The 19,887-nt window shown below is 34.2% G+C and overlaps 1 protein-coding gene across 1 annotated transcript; it reads left to right on the plus strand.

Annotated features, from left to right (window-relative positions):
• The first annotated feature begins 11,357 nt into the window (after positions 1-11,357).
• LOC127105204 (RING-H2 finger protein ATL39) lies at positions 11,358-12,643 on the plus strand. The gene has a single exon (XM_051042368.1). The coding sequence runs from the start codon at positions 11,583-11,585 to the stop codon at positions 12,147-12,149; it is 567 nt and encodes a 188-aa protein (XP_050898325.1). The 5' UTR covers positions 11,358-11,582; the 3' UTR covers positions 12,150-12,643.
• Positions 12,644-19,887: the final 7,244 nt, after the last annotated feature.

A 19,887-nucleotide genomic window follows, 5' to 3' on the forward strand; every position in this document is an offset into this window, starting at 1 on the left:
CACAAGGTCAACCAAATGGCTCAACAAGATTTTTAAACAATTAAACAATTTAAAATCAAATTTAAAATGAATTAAAATGCATTTTTAAATGGACAAAACCTCAAATCCCTTTAAAACACCAAATAAATAGCCAAGGGATTCATCCCAGGTCAAACAAGGTCAAAGGACCTTAGACAAAAAAAAATAGAATTTTTGGATAGTCATAAGTATTTTAAAATATTTAAAAATAAGTCAAAAATCATTTAGTTCACAAAAAATATCAAAATTAATCCAAAAAATGATTTTAATTCAAAATATGGAAGAGGAAAATATTTAAATATTTTTGGTGAAAATCCCATATTTTTTGGATTAAAAATGAAATTTATATGAATTAAATAAAATAGAGGTATTTAAAATAAAATCAGAATTAATTAAAGTAGATGAAAAAACATGGGTCATCAAATGGACACGCACACTTCCTACAAAAGAAAGACGCATTAAGGGACTACCATAGACTTGATTCAATGCGCTGCAACATGATTAATCAGAACCAATGGCCATGATTAGAACGTGGTTGCATGATCAAATGGTTGGGAAGGTGCCAACACACCACCGGAGTTAGGGCTCCGGTCATCTTCTCTGGTGGACCTCACCGGACTGGTCCACCATCAACCTTCATAAAAATGGAAGATGCATACACTAATTTGAAGAGAAAAATGCCAGGAATCCAAATCAACCCTCAGAATTTTCCAATTCTACTATATTGAAAGATACGTGGATTTGAAAATTGAGGAGTATGAACTGGGTTGCTTCAATTTAACCTCAAAGCAACTCAATCTTGTTACCTAGACTGATAGGTCTTCATACAACCAAAGATCAATCAAAATAGTGGAGAATTGAGGGAGAATCGAAGAAGAGAAAATCCAGAAAATTCACCTTCGGTTCGCTCAATTGAGCTTGATCTTGCTTCCAATCCAGCTTGGCTTGCTTCTACTAGCTTGCAGGGAGTGAAGTGGATGATCACATGGTTTGGACTCTTGGAGTTTCAATCTCAAAATAGAAGTGAAATTGAAACTCAATTTCAATTGAAATCTTCAAGTTTATCCTTTCAATGGAGGTTAGGGAAGATACATGATCAAAGATGGGGCAACAGGGTCCTCATTCTGAGCTCAAGGGCAATGTATTTATAGCCCACACTCTTGCTTTTCACACACTTTCAATCAAATGACAAAAATAGCAAAGTCATCATGCATGCTTGCATGGGCATGCACAGGGCCCATGAAATGATGAAAAATAGGTCCAAATTCAAATCCAAATGATGCTGAAACAATAACATGGAACCATGCAATGTTGATTTAAAAATTGGTCATGAAACTTTCCAGATGGGGCCATACATTACACCCATGCGCAAGTCACTCAAAATCGCTCCAAATGCCATGATCTTGGACTCTTTGGAAATCTAACATGATGGGGATAAACTTTGATGTTGAAACTTTTTCCATTTGGAGCTTGGATCATCATTAATTTTGAGGTGGAAGTTGGAGGAATCAAACATAGTTGAAAAGTTTCTAAGTTAAAAGTCAAATGACCACTTTTTCCACCTTGAGTAACTTTTGCTATGAGCTTATAATGAAAATGGTTCCTTCATAAAAGTTGTACATATTTTAATTCTATTCAATTTGGTCACAAATTTGGCACCATTTGAATCTTTCATGATGGATTTATGGGTTTTAGAAGTTGAGGAAAATTGCTTGTTCAATGATGATGGCCCAAAATGACCTATAATGTTTCCTCTTGGTATGTTCCCTTACAAGTAGAATTTTACATTTTTAAAAGAAGAAACGTTGGATAATACATCTTAAATTTTATCATGAAACTTTGACGGTCTTCATATTATACAAGTTGAGCAAGTTATGGTCCTTGGAAGTTGACCTTCTATCTAGGGCACAGACAAAATGACCTATAATCTTTCACCATAAAAAATGACTTCCCAAGCAAAATTAGCTCTTGATGCCAACATTAAAGTTGTTTGGAACTTCATCGTTAGTAAAGTTTATCTTGGAATCATTTTCATATGACAAAAATTGTAGGATATATGGTCTAGGGAACCCTAGATTTGACTAGTTGACTTTCTCTAGTCAACCTCTTTGAACCAACTTGAAAACCTGAAGTTATTTTGATCTTTGAGGCTCATGGAGGACAATATATGCTTGATATGATGTATAATGAATTATATCTTGAAATGTTTGATCAATTGTTGAAGAAACTTACTGAGGAAGTTACACAAGATATCTAGATGAATTAGGGCTTCCAAGACAAACAAGCTTCAAACTCTTGATGAATTCTTGATAAAATTAAAAAAAAATAATGAACATGGGGATCCATATATAATGCTTAGAAACATGGTGAACCTTTCTTTCATTGATCTCTTGCACTAAGGGTCTCAACCTCTAGATGTGAACTTGGTGGGGCACAGATGGACACACACACTTCCTACAAAAGAAACAAAGCTACACTAGACATATTTTTGGTATTTTGGTTAGTAAACAAATAAAAATAAAGTATGATACAATCAAATATGCTTGGTGATCTCTCTCAATACAAACCCAATGAATGAGGGTTAAGGAGGATACCAAGGTGTGATCCCAAAGCCAATGCAAATGATGAGATAGCATGAGGGATATTAGGTTCAAAATTGATGTCTTATAGTAACCAAATTTTTATTGCAGATGAAGATGTGTCAAAGACTGCATTTCAATGTCCAGGAGCCTTAGGCACATACAAATGGGTGGTGATGCCTTTTGGTTTGAAGAACATTGGGGAAACTTACTAGAGGGTGATGAATTCAATTTTACATGATTATATCGAGATGTATATATATATATATATATATATATATATATATATATATATATATATATATATATATATATATATAGATATATATATCAATGATATAGTTGTTAAGTCTACATCGGGAAATGGCTATCTCAATCATCTTCGACAATCATTTGAAAGAATGAGGAAGTACATACTAAAAATGAATCCTCTTAAGTGTGCTTTATAAGTCCATGCTGGAGACTTCCTTGGCTTTGTTAACCATAAAAACGACATCGAGATTAATCAGAACAAGACTAAGGCCATCCTGAAAACTCGACCTCCTTCGACTGAGAAATAGATCCAATCTTTATTGGGGAAAATTAATTTTTTAAGGAGGTTTATTTTGAACCTTAGTGGCAAGATTCGACCATTCTCTATGTTACTTCAATCGAAGAAGGGAGTCTATAAATGGCAACCATAACATCAAAGGGTGTTCGAAAAAATAAAGGAGTACTTAATGAATCCTCTAATTTTGTCCACTCTTGTTAGAAATAGATGCACGAGGTTGTATATTTCTACTTCAGACTCGGCTATAGGAAGCATGTTAGCACATGAGGATGATAATGGTGTTGAAAGGGACATTTATTACCTTAGTCAAGTCTTGAACAATGCAGAAACTAGGTAAAGTCTTATAGAAACGATGTGCATTTATTTGTCTTTCTCATGTATGAAATTAAAACATTATATAAAACTAATTGATGTGTATGTGTGTTTGCATTTCGACGTTATTAAACACATGTTATCTAAACCGATTTTGCATAGTCAAATTGGAAAATAGGATCTTTCCTTGACAAAATATTCCCTGACATGTGCACTTTTAAAGGCAATGAAGGACAAGTGGTCGCTGAATTTATCATCAATCATGCGATAGTCGAGGCACCTCAAAATTATTTGGAGCCAACACCTTAGAAGCTATACTTTGATGGTTCAAGCCATAAAAATGGAACTGGCATTGGAATTTTAATAATTTCACCTGATAAGATTCCAAAGAAGTTCAAATATATAATTGCCGGCACTTGCTCAAATAATGAGGTCGAGTACGAAGCTTTAATAGCTAGTCTTGAGATCTTGTTAGATTTGCGAGCAAAAAGAGTCGATATAAGAGGAGACTCTGAGTTGGTTGTCAAGCAAGTAACGAAAGAGTATAGATGTATTAAGGAGAAATTAATCATGTACTTTGTTATAGCCAACCAACTAATCAAGTGTTTCAATTTTGTGGATATTTAACATGTTCCTCGACTTGAAAATCAAAAGGTGAATGAGTTAGTGCAGATTGCTTCACAGTATAAAGTGTCAAAATAGAAGTTAGAGGATTTAGTTTAAGTATGAGGAAGAGTAAAATAGATAAGGTTTTCTCTTTCAAATATAGCAATGACAAAGTTAGGGTGAGCAGATCCTGAAATTTTTGAAGTCATCACCATCGAAAATTTGAATGATATTGACTGGTGAAGACCAATAGTCGAATAGTCATAGAATCCGACATGATCAGCTGGTCGAAAGGTCAAGTAGAGATATTTGAGATATGTTATCATAGTGAAATAATTATTCAAGAATACATGAAATTGTGAAGCCTTGGCCATTTAGAGGTTGGGAATTTTATCTAATTTGTGAAATTCGACCAACATCATCTAAAAGTAAAAAAATATATTTTGGTGGGTATTGATTATTTTACTAAATGGGATCATGTAAATATATTTTGCCTACCAGATGAAGGAACTCACCTCAGAGATGTGGATCAGGTTGTTGATCTCTACGTCTTATTACACCCAAGCCAATGGCCAGGTCGAGGCATCCAATAAAGTTATTATTGGTTTGATTAAGAGACACGTGGGGAAAAGGCTAAAGAATTAGCATAAAACTTTGGATCAAGTGTTATGGGAATGTTGAACGTCTTCTAAAGAAGTGACAAATACAACTCCCTTTCGATTGACTTATGGACATGAGGTTGTTATACTTGTCGAAATATATTTGCATATGACGCGAATTCAAAGTCAAATCGAAATTTCATATGATAATTATTGGAATATGATGCTAGAAAAAATGGTTGATTTGGATGAAGAAAGGTTAACATCTTTGGATGTTTTAATAAGGCAAAAGGCGAGAGTAGTTAAGGCCTACAATAAGAAGGTTAAGGTGAAGACCTTTTCAGTCGGAGACTACGTGTGGAAGGTTATTTTACCTATGGATCAAATAGGTAGGACTTTAGGTAAATGATCTCCTAATTGGGAAGGCCCATTTCAAATCACTCAAGTATTTTTGAAAAGTGCTTATGAAATCGAAGAATTAACATCTGATCACCGAATCCTGAGATCAAATGGGAAATACTTGAAAAGTTATAAACCTATGCTACAGGAAATTCGAATAGCAATGGAATGACTTATATAGATGCGAAAGTGAAAAAATGGTACTCATGAAAAGTGCCAAAATGGAAAAGACAGTACAAGATATCAAAATACTGAAAGCAAGAAAATTCAAAGTACAGGTTAAATAGGGAATTTAGATTTGAACTCTTCGAGCTTGACCTTTAAAACATTGAGCCTTGCCATTAATCTATCATGGGTCTCTTCCAGAGATTCAACTTCAAGTCCCAGGTTTAGAGAAACTTCATCATGTTCAACATCTTTGGTGGCCTCCTGATTAATTATTTCTCTGGTAGGCAATGACTTATCCCATGCAATTTCAGCTTTCTGCTTTTCTAAATTGTCGATTTCTTTGGTAAATTCAAGAATCTTGGCACGACATTGTGTAATTTGTTCGTCGATTGAAGCTTTCTTATATGTGTACTCTTTGAGTTTGGTTTCCAACTTATCGACTTCTTTCTCAAACGCATCACTCAAATCCTAGGAAATAGCCATAACCTCTTTTGTTTGTTGAAGTCGAGTGTTATTGGTTCTTTTAAGATCGATATCCTGACAGACTTGGTCGAAATAAGCTTCAAATTATAATAAGAATTGGACCATAGGATCAGAGACATGATGTTGGCTGAGTTTAGCCAATAACGTTTGAATGTCAGTACCAAGTCGAGTGTCTCCTTTGATGGAATTGAGGAGTTAAACTTCAAATATGCTTTCCTTTAGTTGCTGGATCAAGAGGTTCATTGGGTTGTCACTAGTATCAGCCTGTGAAGCATTAGAGGATTGAGAATATCTGGAGCCAGTTGAAAGTTTGTGCAGTTTTTGAAGCTTTTTTAGAGCCTCTGTAGGGTTCTTCCTCTTAAGGGCAAGAATTTCTTCCTGGATCAAAGAAGTGTTGGATGATGAGTCATATGAACAACAAGTTGGGCTTATTCCTCTGTGACAGTGATATATTAACTTTCTTTTTCTGTTGGAACAGTTTCGACATTTGGGATGGTTTGTTCTTATTCCATTGTTTTAGAGATTTTTGTTGTTGGTTGATCAGAAGACAAATTATCATGAATAGAAGATATGGTGTCATCTAACTCTTCGATTCCTTGAGGATACAATTGTTCAGAATTAGCCTCCGTCTCATGGGTTGGCTCGATAGAGACACCTATGTCTTCACTAGTTGCTTTGTTTTCTAAATGAATATAAGAGAGGCTGGAATAAATAAAGTTTGACCAATGAATATGAGAGAAGGTTTCAGAAGGAATCAAACGGGGGATAAATGTTGGTTCGTCCACCATGTTTTCATCCGGTTTCGATGGTTCCTATAAATAAAAAATGGTTAGTTGAATTAAACATCGAAGAATAAAATTGTGTATTATGCGAAGCAATACCTTGGGATTATTTTCTTCGGCTAGGGGACCTTTTGGCTTATCCTGCATTTGTTCATCAGTAGGCAAGTTTTCTGCTCCTTTATCTTTATTGGAGGGACAAACAGTTGAGGTCGTTGTTACTTTTAGAAGGATGGCTTTGGGTGCAGCACCTTTTCTGCTGAAGGTTGATTTGGAGGGAGTCTTCGGTTTGGGCCTTGAGAAAATCAAAGTCATTTCACTCTCCTCTAAGCTTTCAACTTCAGCCACAATTTCTATGGGTTTTATAGTAGCCTGTTTGAAAAGATAGTTTAGTTTCGATGTCATTAAATCCATTTAGAAGAAATCAAATATGTACCTACGTTGTGGTAGATATTTTAGATTTCTTTTACTTCTTGGTTTTGGGAGTTGCAAGGGAGTCAGGATCGCATTGTCGATTCTGAAAAGAAGGAAATATTAGAACCATTTTGAAAATCAGCTAAGTATAAAGAAATTAAAATTTTACCTTTTTCTATTGAGGATCTTCTTTTTTCTTGTCATCATAAGCATTGGAAGGGCCTTCAAATTTGGCGTCACCCTTTGTTGCAGTCTCATCTACAAAAGGAACATATGAGAAATCAAATGTATTAAAGAAAATAACTTAAATGCTTAAATATATACCTATTTTCTTTTATGGGTTCTCTTGTAAGCTAGAGAAGACAATCAACAACCTCTTGCAGAAATTATATTCAGAAAAGTGGCCTTGAGAGTAGCTTGTCCACCAGTTTTAGAATTCCACTATTAGAAAGAAAGATGGATAGAAGTGGAGGTGGGTAACTCGAGAGCTTGTTGACGAGCAAAAGCCGTGAAATCTCTATATTTTGTCAGAGTGAATTTCCTTTCCGACCAGGAAATGTTGGTCTTCTAAGAGTAGAGCGAACTTAACAGCATTTGGCTAAAACCAAGTTGTCTAGCCACCAGATTGGGTTGGTAGCCCATGAAGCCAAAACCAATAGTTCTAGTTTCAATTCTAGTGGAGAGGAGAATCGGAGTCAAAAAAGTTGACCATATTGAATTCAACATTGCAATAGCTTTAGGGTTACATCAGGGAACCTGTTTCGAAACCAAGATGGAACAAAACATCTATCGACAAATGGGGTCATGGTCGAAACAAAAGTTTTCGACTCGAGGAAGAGGTTGATAGATTTCATAAAGGTTATTTGGGAAGGATTGTCATAAGGAGTGACTAAGGCAACTATGTTGCCTTGGATACTTTTACAATCAGTTTCTTCAAGCAAAGCTTTCGACTCAATTATATGCAACTTAGGTTCAAAGGTAGTATTCAACCAGAGTTGCAAGAGCCATAAAGGCCCAGAGACAAGGTATGATTTATTGGTTTTAGGGAGATGTTTTAACTTGTAATAAGAATTCCCAAGTGTTGATATAGGTTGGCTATAAGCAGTTTGGCTAGAGAAATTTCGACCCTCATGAAGTTGATTTGCGAGAGGGACAATTTAGCTATCTATAATGATCCTGAATAGAAAATGTAGTAAGAAAGCCAAAGGGTCAAAAAGTTTATGTGTTCCTGGTCTGAAGCTTAATCAGTTTGCTTGTCATGGTGGTCGATAATGAAGTTCTTGAAGCTGAAGCGTTCGATAACAAATTCATGGTCGGTTTCTATGGTCGGGGTGGAAGTTTTGCAAAGAGGGTTCGGTCATGTGACGATTGCTACATTGAATAAGGTTGGCGTAAGCATTCCACAAGGAAATTAAAAGGTGTTAGTCAAACCTTCCCAAAAGAAGATTGATGCAAGTAACGTGGCCGAGTTATACTTAGGGCTAGTTCGAGAAATTTGTATCATGCCGAAGATGCCTAAATCTTTTCATTGTTTCTATTTTTTGCTTTCGACTTTATTGAGCCATGCAAGGTATTCTTTTCTTTGGGTAGGAGGTGCAGATCGAAAGACACACACAGATGTCTCCATAAAGGACAAGTCAAGAGAGGGTTCTTCAAACGCTAAGGGCATGGTGACGGGATAGCACAGAAAAAAGTTCTTTACTTTTTCAGTTTGAGTTTTAGCAGTTAGGTATGGTCCTAAGAATGCTAACAGTATACCAAAAAGAGTGAAGGGAATGAGTACCTATTTTTGCCAAATGGAGATTCTCTCTTTAGCCACTGGAGGTTCAGGAGTGAAATCTCTTCCTTTATCATTTTCTGATGGCAAAATTATGTAAGCCATTGGATTCTTCCCAGTATCGGATTTGTTGGATGAAGCGTTTATTGCCATTATTGAAGTTTGCAAAGCTTGTTGTGAAGAAAAAGGTTTTTTTGTATGCAAAACAGTTGAAAGAAAAAAATGAAGAAGACGGAAACAGAGTGTTATGGAGGTATTTATAGAGTTTCTTTCCATCTCAGTATCAGACACTTGGTAGATGTGTGGTAATGTGGATCATTTTCGTGTCTTGAGAAGTAGGAGAGTTGGTAAGAAGTGAACAAATTTATGTGAGTGTAATAGTTAATGAGACGTGCACAAGCATGATCTCCTAGAAACAATGAGCAATTATGAGACTTTGAAATATTTTTCTGAAAATGACAACGCGCGGTAAAATGGTAATGATGATGATGGCGTTAGCGAATGAGTTGGAGCAGTATCGACAGTACATCCAAAAATGGCACCTTTCTTTATTCTGATATAAAATCGAAACATGGCATTTTTTTGGAGGGGGGATTTGTTATCTCAGATTTTCGACACTGGCATTAATGTGATAAAAACCATGTAATAATGATTTTGTGTAAAGTCAAAATAGTGAATAATGGCCATAAGGATTTCGACAAATGTGACTTAACGAGAAGGAATGTCACTGTGGTCGAAATTACAGTCAGACAAGGACTAAGGAGTTTGTGACTTAGTAAAATTCAGAGTTTCAAGACATTCTCTATGCAATCGAATGAGGAATAAATGGATAAGATCAAACGATTACTGAAATACACGTGGAAGCTTGTCGAAGACGAAGGATGCATGAAATTGAAGATGTGGCATGTTATGTGTAGTCGATCGTTGTAGACGGTTACCTTAGGATTAGTATATAAGTAACATTAACTTTGAGTTTTAGAAGTCCGCAATTGTACGCAATTCTACGTAACTCAAAGTATTAGTGTGTTTGAGAAAAGAGTTTCAGAATGTACGTATGCATTCCACTTTTTACAAATTAAAATCTTTTATATTTAAATGATTTCTGCATTTTCAGTTACTTTATTTTTTATGTATTTCGATTTCAATTTAAATTTCATTCATTACTTTTAAACTACATTTCGATTTTAGTTATTATTTTTAAACTACACATTTTTATATTTATGTCAAAATCATTTAAAGTTCATGATTCACACAAAATATGTCTTTGAATCTTTCAGGTTTAATCTCTTAAGTAAATTGGAACTTGTTTTTGTTTGCTAAATTTCACGGTAAACACTCCCCCTATATAATATGATTATGGTTTAATATTCTTTTTAATCTTGTATGTTAATCTCAAGGTTCATTTTGTCCTCTCAACTTAAGAAAATTAATATTGATCCCTTAATTCTTCAAAATATTTTACGTTAGTCATTTCCGTCCAATTAACGACGGAAAAATTTAAAAATTGATCTTTAAAATTTTTGTTAATTAGACGAAATGATTAACTGTATATACTTTAAATAGTTAAGGGATCAACATGAATCATTTTAAAGTTAAGAGATCAAAATGATTCCAAAATCAACCTACGAAAAAATATTTAATATTCTATTCATTCTTAAATATAAATAAAAATTAATCTTTTTCTCATTGACTAACTATTTATCTTAGTTATATTTAAAACAAAATATATTAATTATTCAATAATATAAAATATAAGTTTATTTATATTTAAGACCAAAAAGAATATTAAATGATTATAAATGTCAAACATATAGTAGAAAATATAAACCATAACAAAGTAAAGAAAAATTAATTCATATCTAGGCATGGCAACATAACCTATACCAGCGGGTACCCACCCGAATCCGCCACGAAGTTGACGGAAAAAACCCGCTTTGACTGGATTTAGGTTTGGGTTTGGATTTTCCCCGATTATAAAATATGGGGACGGGTCGGGTAATAGGGATACTAGTACTCACCCCGAATCCGTCCCATTTACTTTATTATCTACATTATTATTTATTTTTGATAGTTTAGAATATTAAATAAGTGACCAATATTTTGATATTTTGATTTGTATTAATTATTTAAAATATTCGAAATATATCTATATAATTTTTTTAGATTATTTTATTTTATTATTTATAATATAATTTGATTTTTTAAAAAATAAATATTTCTATTTAAAAAATTGATTTTATTAAATGGATGGTGGCGGGGTTGGGATACCCGAATCCAACCCGAACCCGTTTGGGACGAGTTTGGGTTTTAATTCTCCATCCTCATTTGGATTTGGGGCGGGAAACGAGAATTATTTGGAAATTCAAGTTTGGATTTGGGGAGGTAAAAATCGTCTCCGACCCGCCCCATTACCATGTCTATTCATATTCATATTTATAATGAGTAAAAATAATATTAAATGGAGTCATTAGATAGTAACTCCAAACTTGTACTAGTAGTAGCGGTTAAAAGTGATAAAATGTCGGTGGTTGAAATTTGAACAATTTACTAGTATCATAAATAAATCAAACCACCGTAAGTCACACGGAAAAAACTTTTCCACTCTAGAAATTGTCATTTTGTTTTTTAGCAAATTTCAAGACCTAAAAGAAACCAAAAGAACATTTTCAAGAATTACACAAGTAAATTGGACTTATCCATTAAATTTCCATTGCAAATACAAAGAACCCTTCTCTCTCCAATTATATACCTAACAACATACAAACTCCATATCACACTACTCACTCACCGATTCATAAACGGTGCCCCAAACACACATACCTCACAACACTTCACCAAAAAAAAATTCTTCTTAAAAAAACCTCTTCCTAGATTCTTGTTCCAACAAAAAACAACAACATGAAATTCTACAACCGCAGGTTGCTCCTACAGGACGAGGATGTTCCAATCTCAACACCCCCTCAAATCCAACCCAGCAACTCCAAAACCGCATCCTCACCGTCCCTTCCCACCATTCCATCTTCCAGAGCAATCACAAGTCCTTTACAGTTACCACTACCGTTAAACCCGATTTTCTCTTCCAAAGTAGCTTACTCCTGCCTCCTCCTCTTCTCCACCTTTTTCTTCGCTGCCTTCGTCATCTTATCGATCCGTGAAGTCTCATCCCGGCGGCGGCGTAGTCTCCCTCCGCGACGGGGGTTGGATGCCGCCGCCGTGAAGGCTCTGCCGGTGTGTTCGTACGAGGAGGATACGAAACAACCGGACTGTGCGATTTGTTTGGAGGAGTTTGAAGACAGTGATGAAGTGAAGATGATTCCGTACTGTAAGCACGTGTTTCATCCTAAGTGTATTGACGCGTGGCTTTCTGCACACGTGACTTGTCCTATTTGCAGGTGCGTTATTAAGGTGTGCGGTGGGAATGTGGATCAAGATGATGGAAGATCAACGGTGGATGATGGAAGTTGAATTAGTAGCAGAGAAGATCAACGGTGGAGAATGAAAGATGAATTAGTATTAGGGAAGATCAACGGTGGCGAATGGAAGTTGATATAGTATTAGGGAAGATCAACGATGGAGATTGGAAACTGAATTAGTATTAGGGAAGATCAACGGTGGAGAATCGAATCGAAATTGATATAGTATTTGGGAAGATCAACGATGGAGAATGGAAGATGAATTAGTATTAGGGAAGATCAACGGTGAAGAATGGAGGTTGATGTAGTATTAGGGAAGATCAACGATGGAGAATGGAAGATGAATTAGTATTGGGGAAGATCAACGGTGGAGAATGGAGGTTGGTGTAGTATCAGGAACTGTAGTATTGGGTATTAAAGCCATTGTTACTCCTATTAATTTAGTTTGAGTCAATATAATCCTGTGTTTGAGGCTTTGAGCAGTTATTAATTTATCATTAATTCTCTTAATTGTCATTATTTTAAGAATAAATTAGTATTTTACTATTTCTTTTTTCTTTTTTATTTTATTATTGGTCAAATGTATAATCTGATTTTTTTTATTGATTTTACATTTGTAACATGTTAATATTCAGATACTTCTTTGTAACGGTATATTCCCTTTTGATCTTTAATATAAAAAATATTTGATCTAAATTTTATTGAATAATTAATATATTTAATTGACTATATAGACTATTGTTTAAAAAAAATCATTATTGACTTAAAATAAAAAACAATTTTTAAAATTGTGCTTTGACCATTGTTTTTCTTTTTATTTTTTATTTTTTATTTTCATTTAGTTTTTTCGACCTTACAAGTGTTTTTTTGACTTTAATTTGTTCTTCGCCCTACTACCTATCTACTACCTAAAGAGTACCTTACTCATTCATTCTTAAATTGATTTTTTCATTTTTCAATTACTACACCATTGTCAAAAAGTTTCTTTCATTTTTGTCAACCCTATAAAATCAGGTACGTGTCAATATGTTAAATGCTCGTATGCTGTCATTCGTATAACATTGCTAGAAAAAAAATTAGAGGTGTCTCTTTTATAATGGGTTAATTTTATACTTTTTTTTAATATCCAAATAGTTCTTTTAACGTTATAATATAAAAAGTTAAATATTTAACTGTTATTGAATAATTAATATATCTATTTAACTATACATATACATTGTTTCTTGAGAAAAAAAATTATTTCTCATTGACTTAAAATAAAAATAAAAAAACATTGTTTCTTGAGAAAAAAATTATTTCTCATTGACTTAAAATAAAAATAAACATTAAATTCTTAAAATTATGCTTTGACCATAGTCTTTTTGTTTTCTTCTTCATCTCATTGTTTAAAATCTATTATTCTGCTGTATTTATTTAATTCTTTAGACTTTATAAATAGGCATGATAATATGGTGGATCAAAAATGGTTTTTTAAACTAAAATTTGAATTCTCAAATAATTTATTTATGTTCCTCGTCTCGATCTTCAATAGAGATGAAGAATTAAGACTCAAACTGTTCTAAATGAGTTCGATTATCTTCGTCTACTACTATCCTTTTAAATAAAAAATACAAATCAAAATATTAAAATATTGATCACATATTTAATATTCTAAATTATAAAAAATAAATAATAAATACATAATGAAATAAATGGGATGGATTCAAAGTGGGTACTAATGTTCCCACTAACTGACTCGTCTTCATTTTTTGAAATCGGAAGAATCTCAAACCCGAACTAAAACTCAGTCAAAGCAGGGTTTTACCGTCAAATTTGTGGCGGGTTCAGACGGGTCTCCACGGATACGAGTTATGTTGTCATGCCTACGTATAATTGTTCGTTGAGTTTAATTCGTTCTTTGCCTTACAACCTACACATTACCATATGTTGATGCACAAGATGAAGAAGATGGAAGAAGAGAGAAAGAAAAGAGAATAACAAACTTCCACTACTCTTACAAAAACGCTCACAATAAATGGTTGCACACACTCAGTGTACAATGCACACAATCAGTACTACTTGGTATTGACAACTACACTGGTTTATATATACACAACAATAATGTCACGTATGCAAAATGGTAACCTACACTATATATGTTAAACTTAACAAAATTAATACTATTACTACTACTGAATATGAATTATTTCTAGCATCATCTGTAATTCATATCCAGCTAATAAAAACTAAAAACACCAATTTCAACCCTTAAATGGAGAAATTGATCAATCTTGATCGCTTTCGTCAGAACATCTGACAACTGCTTCTGGGTCCTACAACGCATAACTTCTAGCACTCGATTATGAACTTGACTTCTTAGAAAATGATACTTAGCCTCAATATGCTTGCTTCTCCCATGCAGCACTGGGTTCTGGATAAGATTGATTGCATACTTGTTATCAATCATCAGCTTTAGAGGCTTGTTTACCTTGATCTTTAGATCCTGCAGTAAACTCAGAAGTCAAACAGCTTAACATGCAACTACAACACCTACAATATATTCAACTTCATAGGTTGACAAAGCAACAACTGGTTACTTCTTCGAACACCATGAAATAAGACCTCCTAGATACATAAACAAATATCCAAAAGTAATTCTTCAGTCAACTCTAGCTTCATACCAATCAGAGTCTGAGTAACACATCATCTTTGAAATAGTCTTTTCTCCAGAAGAGAGCAACACTCCATACTTCAGAGTCCCCTTAATATACCTCAGAATCCTGACAACAGCTTGGTAATGAGACCACTTCGGTTTACTCATGAACCTACCAACCATTCCTACTGCGTAGTAAATATAAGGTCTGGTATTACACAAATACCTCAGAGAGTCAACCAACCGAATGAAAGTTGTAGCATCTACATCATCACCCTCAAGATCAAAATCCAATTTGTCATTTGTTTCTGAAGGTGAGACCGGATCCTTACAATTTAGCAACTCAAATATCTTTAGAAGCTCAAGTTCATACTTCAGCTAATGCAAAACGATACCCTTCTTAGAGTACAAAATCTTCATTCCTAGAAAATATGTCATATTTCCTTGATCAGTTATCTCAAACCCATTTATCAACACCTTCTTGAACTTAGCTATCTCATGTTTACAACTTCCTGTTAGAATTATGTCATAAACATACAGACATACTAGAATCATATTGCCTTTAGAAGTATCCTGGACATAGACATCATACTCCATCTGACACTTTATGAATTCTTGAAGCTTGAAAAATGAATCAATTTTCATATTCCAAGCTCTAGGAGCTTGTTTCAGACCATACAACATTTTATGTAACTTGTACACCATCCCTTCCTGATTCCTTTTCACAAATCCAGGAGGTTATTACAGGTGTACCCCTTCTTGTAATGGACCATTAAGAAATGCAGATTTCACATCTAAATGCATCAGAGGCCAATTCCTTTTAGCAGCTATCACAATCACCAGTCTGATTGTCTCATGTCTTGCTACAAGAGCAAACATCTCAAATTAGTCTAACCCAGGTTTCTGTAGAAAACCTATTTCCACTAACCTTGCTTTGTGTTTGCCAATTGATCCATCTAGCTTCAGTTTCACCTTGAAAACCCATCTGGCGCTGCTGGCTTTCTTGTCCTTTGGAAGCTCAGTCTACTAACATGGCCCACTTAATGAATTTTTCCTTCAGAGTCTACTTCAGTATCTTGCAGCATGTCAAACTCTGCAAGCCTTCTTTGAGTGTTTCTGATTCTTTGTAGCCTCTGAACTTGTTCAGAATCTTCTTTGGACACTAGAACAATATCAGATGCTGAAACCCCAGAAGTACCACCTTCATAGGCATGACCACCTTCAGAGTATGGATCTCCACTAGAGTCTGAATCACCATCAAAATCTTAATAAGAATCAGATTCACCTTCAGAGTTAGATTCATCTTCAGATCAGACCTACTTTTAGAGACACCTTCAGAATCATCTTTTGATTCTGACTCATCTTCAGAATCTTCAGATTCTGAAGTATCTTCAGAAGTTAACTCACCAGAGTTGGATTGAGATTTACTTCAATCCCACGCTTATGATTCCTTCATAATGACATCTCTATTGAATTCAACCTTGTTAGTGACAAGACAATAGAGCTTATAAACACATGTGTTGTTGTAACAACCCAATTTTAGTATTTATTTATTATACTATTATTACTATATTTTATTTTATTTATGTGGAGTGTTAATTAATTAATTGGTTGTTCGGTAGTATAATAATCGATTATATTAATTAATTTGGTGTGTTAATTAGTTATTTAGTTGATAGGAGATATCATGAATAATTGAATTAATTAACTTGGTGGATATATGGTGTTAGTTTAATTTATTTGAATTAAATAGAGATATTTAAATATTAGGTCTTATTGGGCCTATTAATTAAATTATAAGTATAATGACTTAAGCCCAAATAGAATACTAATATAAATAGTAAGAGGTGAGGAGAGTGAGAATTAGGATTCATTTGATCATTGAAGGCAATAGAGAAAGAGGAGAGGAAAAGTAAAGAGAAGAGATAGGGTTTCCAGAAAATTAAAGAGGTAAGGGGGAATCCTTATTGTTATGGGTTAGTATGATTGGGTCAATGGGTAGATGTATGTTTAGGTTAAAATCCCTAATTTTGCATGGTTTTGGAATTGTTAGGTTTGATGAGTACTCTTGATTGTGATGATTTAATTGTGTTAAAACTGAAAATTTACTTTATATAATTATGGTATTGTATGAGTTATAATTTTCTGAACGTGTAGCTTTTTATGGAATCGAAATCGGAGGTCCGGAAGTCCTCCAATGATGAAAAACGCAGAAAATTCTGCATGTTGTTTTACAGTAACCGGTTACTCACCGAGCGTTAATCGGTTACTTGCTTAAAAATCTGAATTCTATTAAACTGAGTAACGGGTTACTCACCGAGCGTTAACCGGTTACCACTGTTGAAAATTGAAAAATTGAGATTTTAAAAGTTGTATTCATTTGCAATGAAATCTAGGGTGCGTGTTTGATAAGTAGTTTATATTTGTGAATAATATATATTATTATGAAGGTGTATATGTATTATTATGAATGATATATATATTATGATGAATGTGTATATGTAATATTATGAATGATATATATTATGATGAATGTGTATATGTACCATTGGTGGATTGTGAATGATATATTATTATGAATGTGTATATGTACCATTGGTGGATTGTGAATGATATATTTTTATGAATGTGTATATGTACCATTGGTGGATTGTGAATGATATATTGTTATGAATGTGTATATGTACCATTGGTGGATTGTGAATGATATATTGTTATGAATGTGTTTATGTACCATTGGTGGATTGTGAATGATATATTGTTATGAATGTGTATATGTACCATTGGTGGATTGTGAATGATATATTGTTATTGAATGTGTATATGTACCATTGGTGGATAACTCATAGAGTTGAATTATGGTGATATGTGGAATGTTAAGATGGTAGAGATGATCTTAATTGCATATGTATTGGTATTTATACATTCATTCATGACATGCATGGTCGGCTTCATAGTGGAAGCGGTGAAACTGTGGGTTCACATGGTAGCACACGTTGATCCTTAATTGGAAATAGGCGTGGTAGATAGACGTTGATCCTTAATTGGAAATAGGCGTAGCAGACGTTGATCCTTAATTGGAAATAGACGTAGTGGCTTGGATTCTAGATATTGAATCGGAAAGCGGTGGAAAGTTGGGTCCATATAGACGTTGATCCTTAATTGGAAATAGGCGTAGCAAACATTGATCCTTAATTGGAAATAGGCATGGTAAATAGACGTTGATCCTTAATTGGAAATAGGCGTAGCAGACGTTGATCCTTAATTGGAAATAGGCGTAGCAGACGTTGATCCTTAATTGGAAATAGACGTAGTGGCTTGGATTCTAGATATTGAATCGGAAAGCGGTGGAACGTTGGGTCCATATAGACGTTGATCCTTAATTGGAAATAGGCGTAGCAGACGTTGTTCCTTAATTGGAAACAGGCGTGGTAAATAGACGTTGATCCTTAATTGGAAATAGACGTAGTGGCTGGGATTCTAGATATTGAATCGAAAAGAGGTGAAAAGTTGGGTTCACATTGGTACCACATGCATAGAGTCACATGTCTTGCATTGAGTCACATTAGAGTTATGTGATAATTGAATGTTTGCATTGATGTGATTGTGATGTGTGTATGAGATATGGTAACTGAATTTGATTATGTTTGGATACATAACTTGACAACATATGTGATTATGTGATAATTGTAGTTATGTGTATATTTGAGAATATAATATTGGATTTGAATATTATACTCCTTAAGTTTTTATGTGTGCTTGAAACATGTGAAATAAATGTTGGTTAATATTATTTACATGGTTATATGAAGTGTGATGAATTCCTTTAATTGTTGATTTAATCATTGTGCTTGATTAATACTTCTTCATAATGATTTGAATTCTCACCCTTTCTGTTTGAATGTTACCTTTACATGGGTATCGCGCAGATACTCAGGAGTAGTATCGTTGAAGTACGTGGACGGTAGCTCACTCGAGATTAGTTGGAGAGCTGCGGTACTTCGTTTAGAGACTAAGTAGTGAGTCGATGCTCTGGTCATGTAACACTGGGTAGATTGGTAGTATTGAACTCATATCTGATTTGGATACGTTTTATGTTATTAACTGTGAACATGTTTAGTTGAAGAGATTATTGAGAGGTGATCATGGTATGGGACATGGATCATTTGATGAAATGCATGGATATTCGTTATTTTCCGCTGCGAACGCATATTCTTGAATATTCATGATAATGAAATGTGTTATTTTAAATAACCAGGTGTATTGTATATTGATGATGAATGATGTTTGGTTTTTGAAAGCTTGTAGTTTTTGAAAACGTCGATGTGACGCCCTTTTGTTATATGCGTGCTTGTTTACTCTGATTATATGTTAAGTATTTTGGGGTAGAAAAAGGGGTGTTACATTGTGGTACCCTACAAGCAACATAACTCTGCTTCTGACATCCAACTTCCTTCTCTTAACATATGGAATATGTTTATAACAAACAGAACCAAACACCTTCAGATGGCTCAAACTTTGCTTATCTCCGGTCCACTTCTCTAAAGGAACAATTTCCTTCAACTTCTTGGTTGGACACCTATTAAGCACATATGTTGCAGTGGAAATAATTTCTCCCTACAAGGTGTGAGGGAGTTTCACCTCCTTTAGCATGCTCATTTCCATATCAACCAAAGTTCAATTTCTTCTTTCAGTGAGACAATTGTGTTGAGGATTGTATGAAGCAGTCACCTCATGCTCAATTCCATTTTCCTCACAGAACTTTCTAAACTCTATAGAGTTATACTAACCTCCACCATCAATTCTGAGAATTTTCAGCTTCTGACCACTTTGATTCTCAACCTTGATTCTGAATTTCTTAAATTCAGTCAACACCTTGTGTTTGAACTTTATAAGGGATACCCACGTCATCCTTGTGAGCTCATCAACAAATGACACAAAATATTTATTACCTCCGGGTGAAGGTACGAGAAATGGTCTTCACACATCAGAATGCACCAGACCTAGAGCATGCTTTGCTCTTTAAGGCATTTCAGATGCAAATGACAGTCTTGGTTGATTTCCTCTCGTGCACACATTGCATGACTTATATGGCTTCTTAATTTCAGGAATTATATGTACCAATTTCTTTGAATTCAGATTCCCTAAGCTTCTAAAT

Source organism: Lathyrus oleraceus, chromosome 7 (genome assembly GCF_024323335.1).
Source record: "Lathyrus oleraceus cultivar Zhongwan6 chromosome 7, CAAS_Psat_ZW6_1.0, whole genome shotgun sequence".
Lineage (NCBI taxonomy): Eukaryota > Viridiplantae > Streptophyta > Magnoliopsida > Fabales > Fabaceae > Lathyrus > Lathyrus oleraceus.

Excerpts from the sequence above, each read along its gene's own strand:
- LOC127105204 (XM_051042368.1), top strand. The coding sequence starts at position 11,583 with ATGAAATTCTACAACCGCAGGTTGCTCCTACAGGACGAGGATGTTCCA.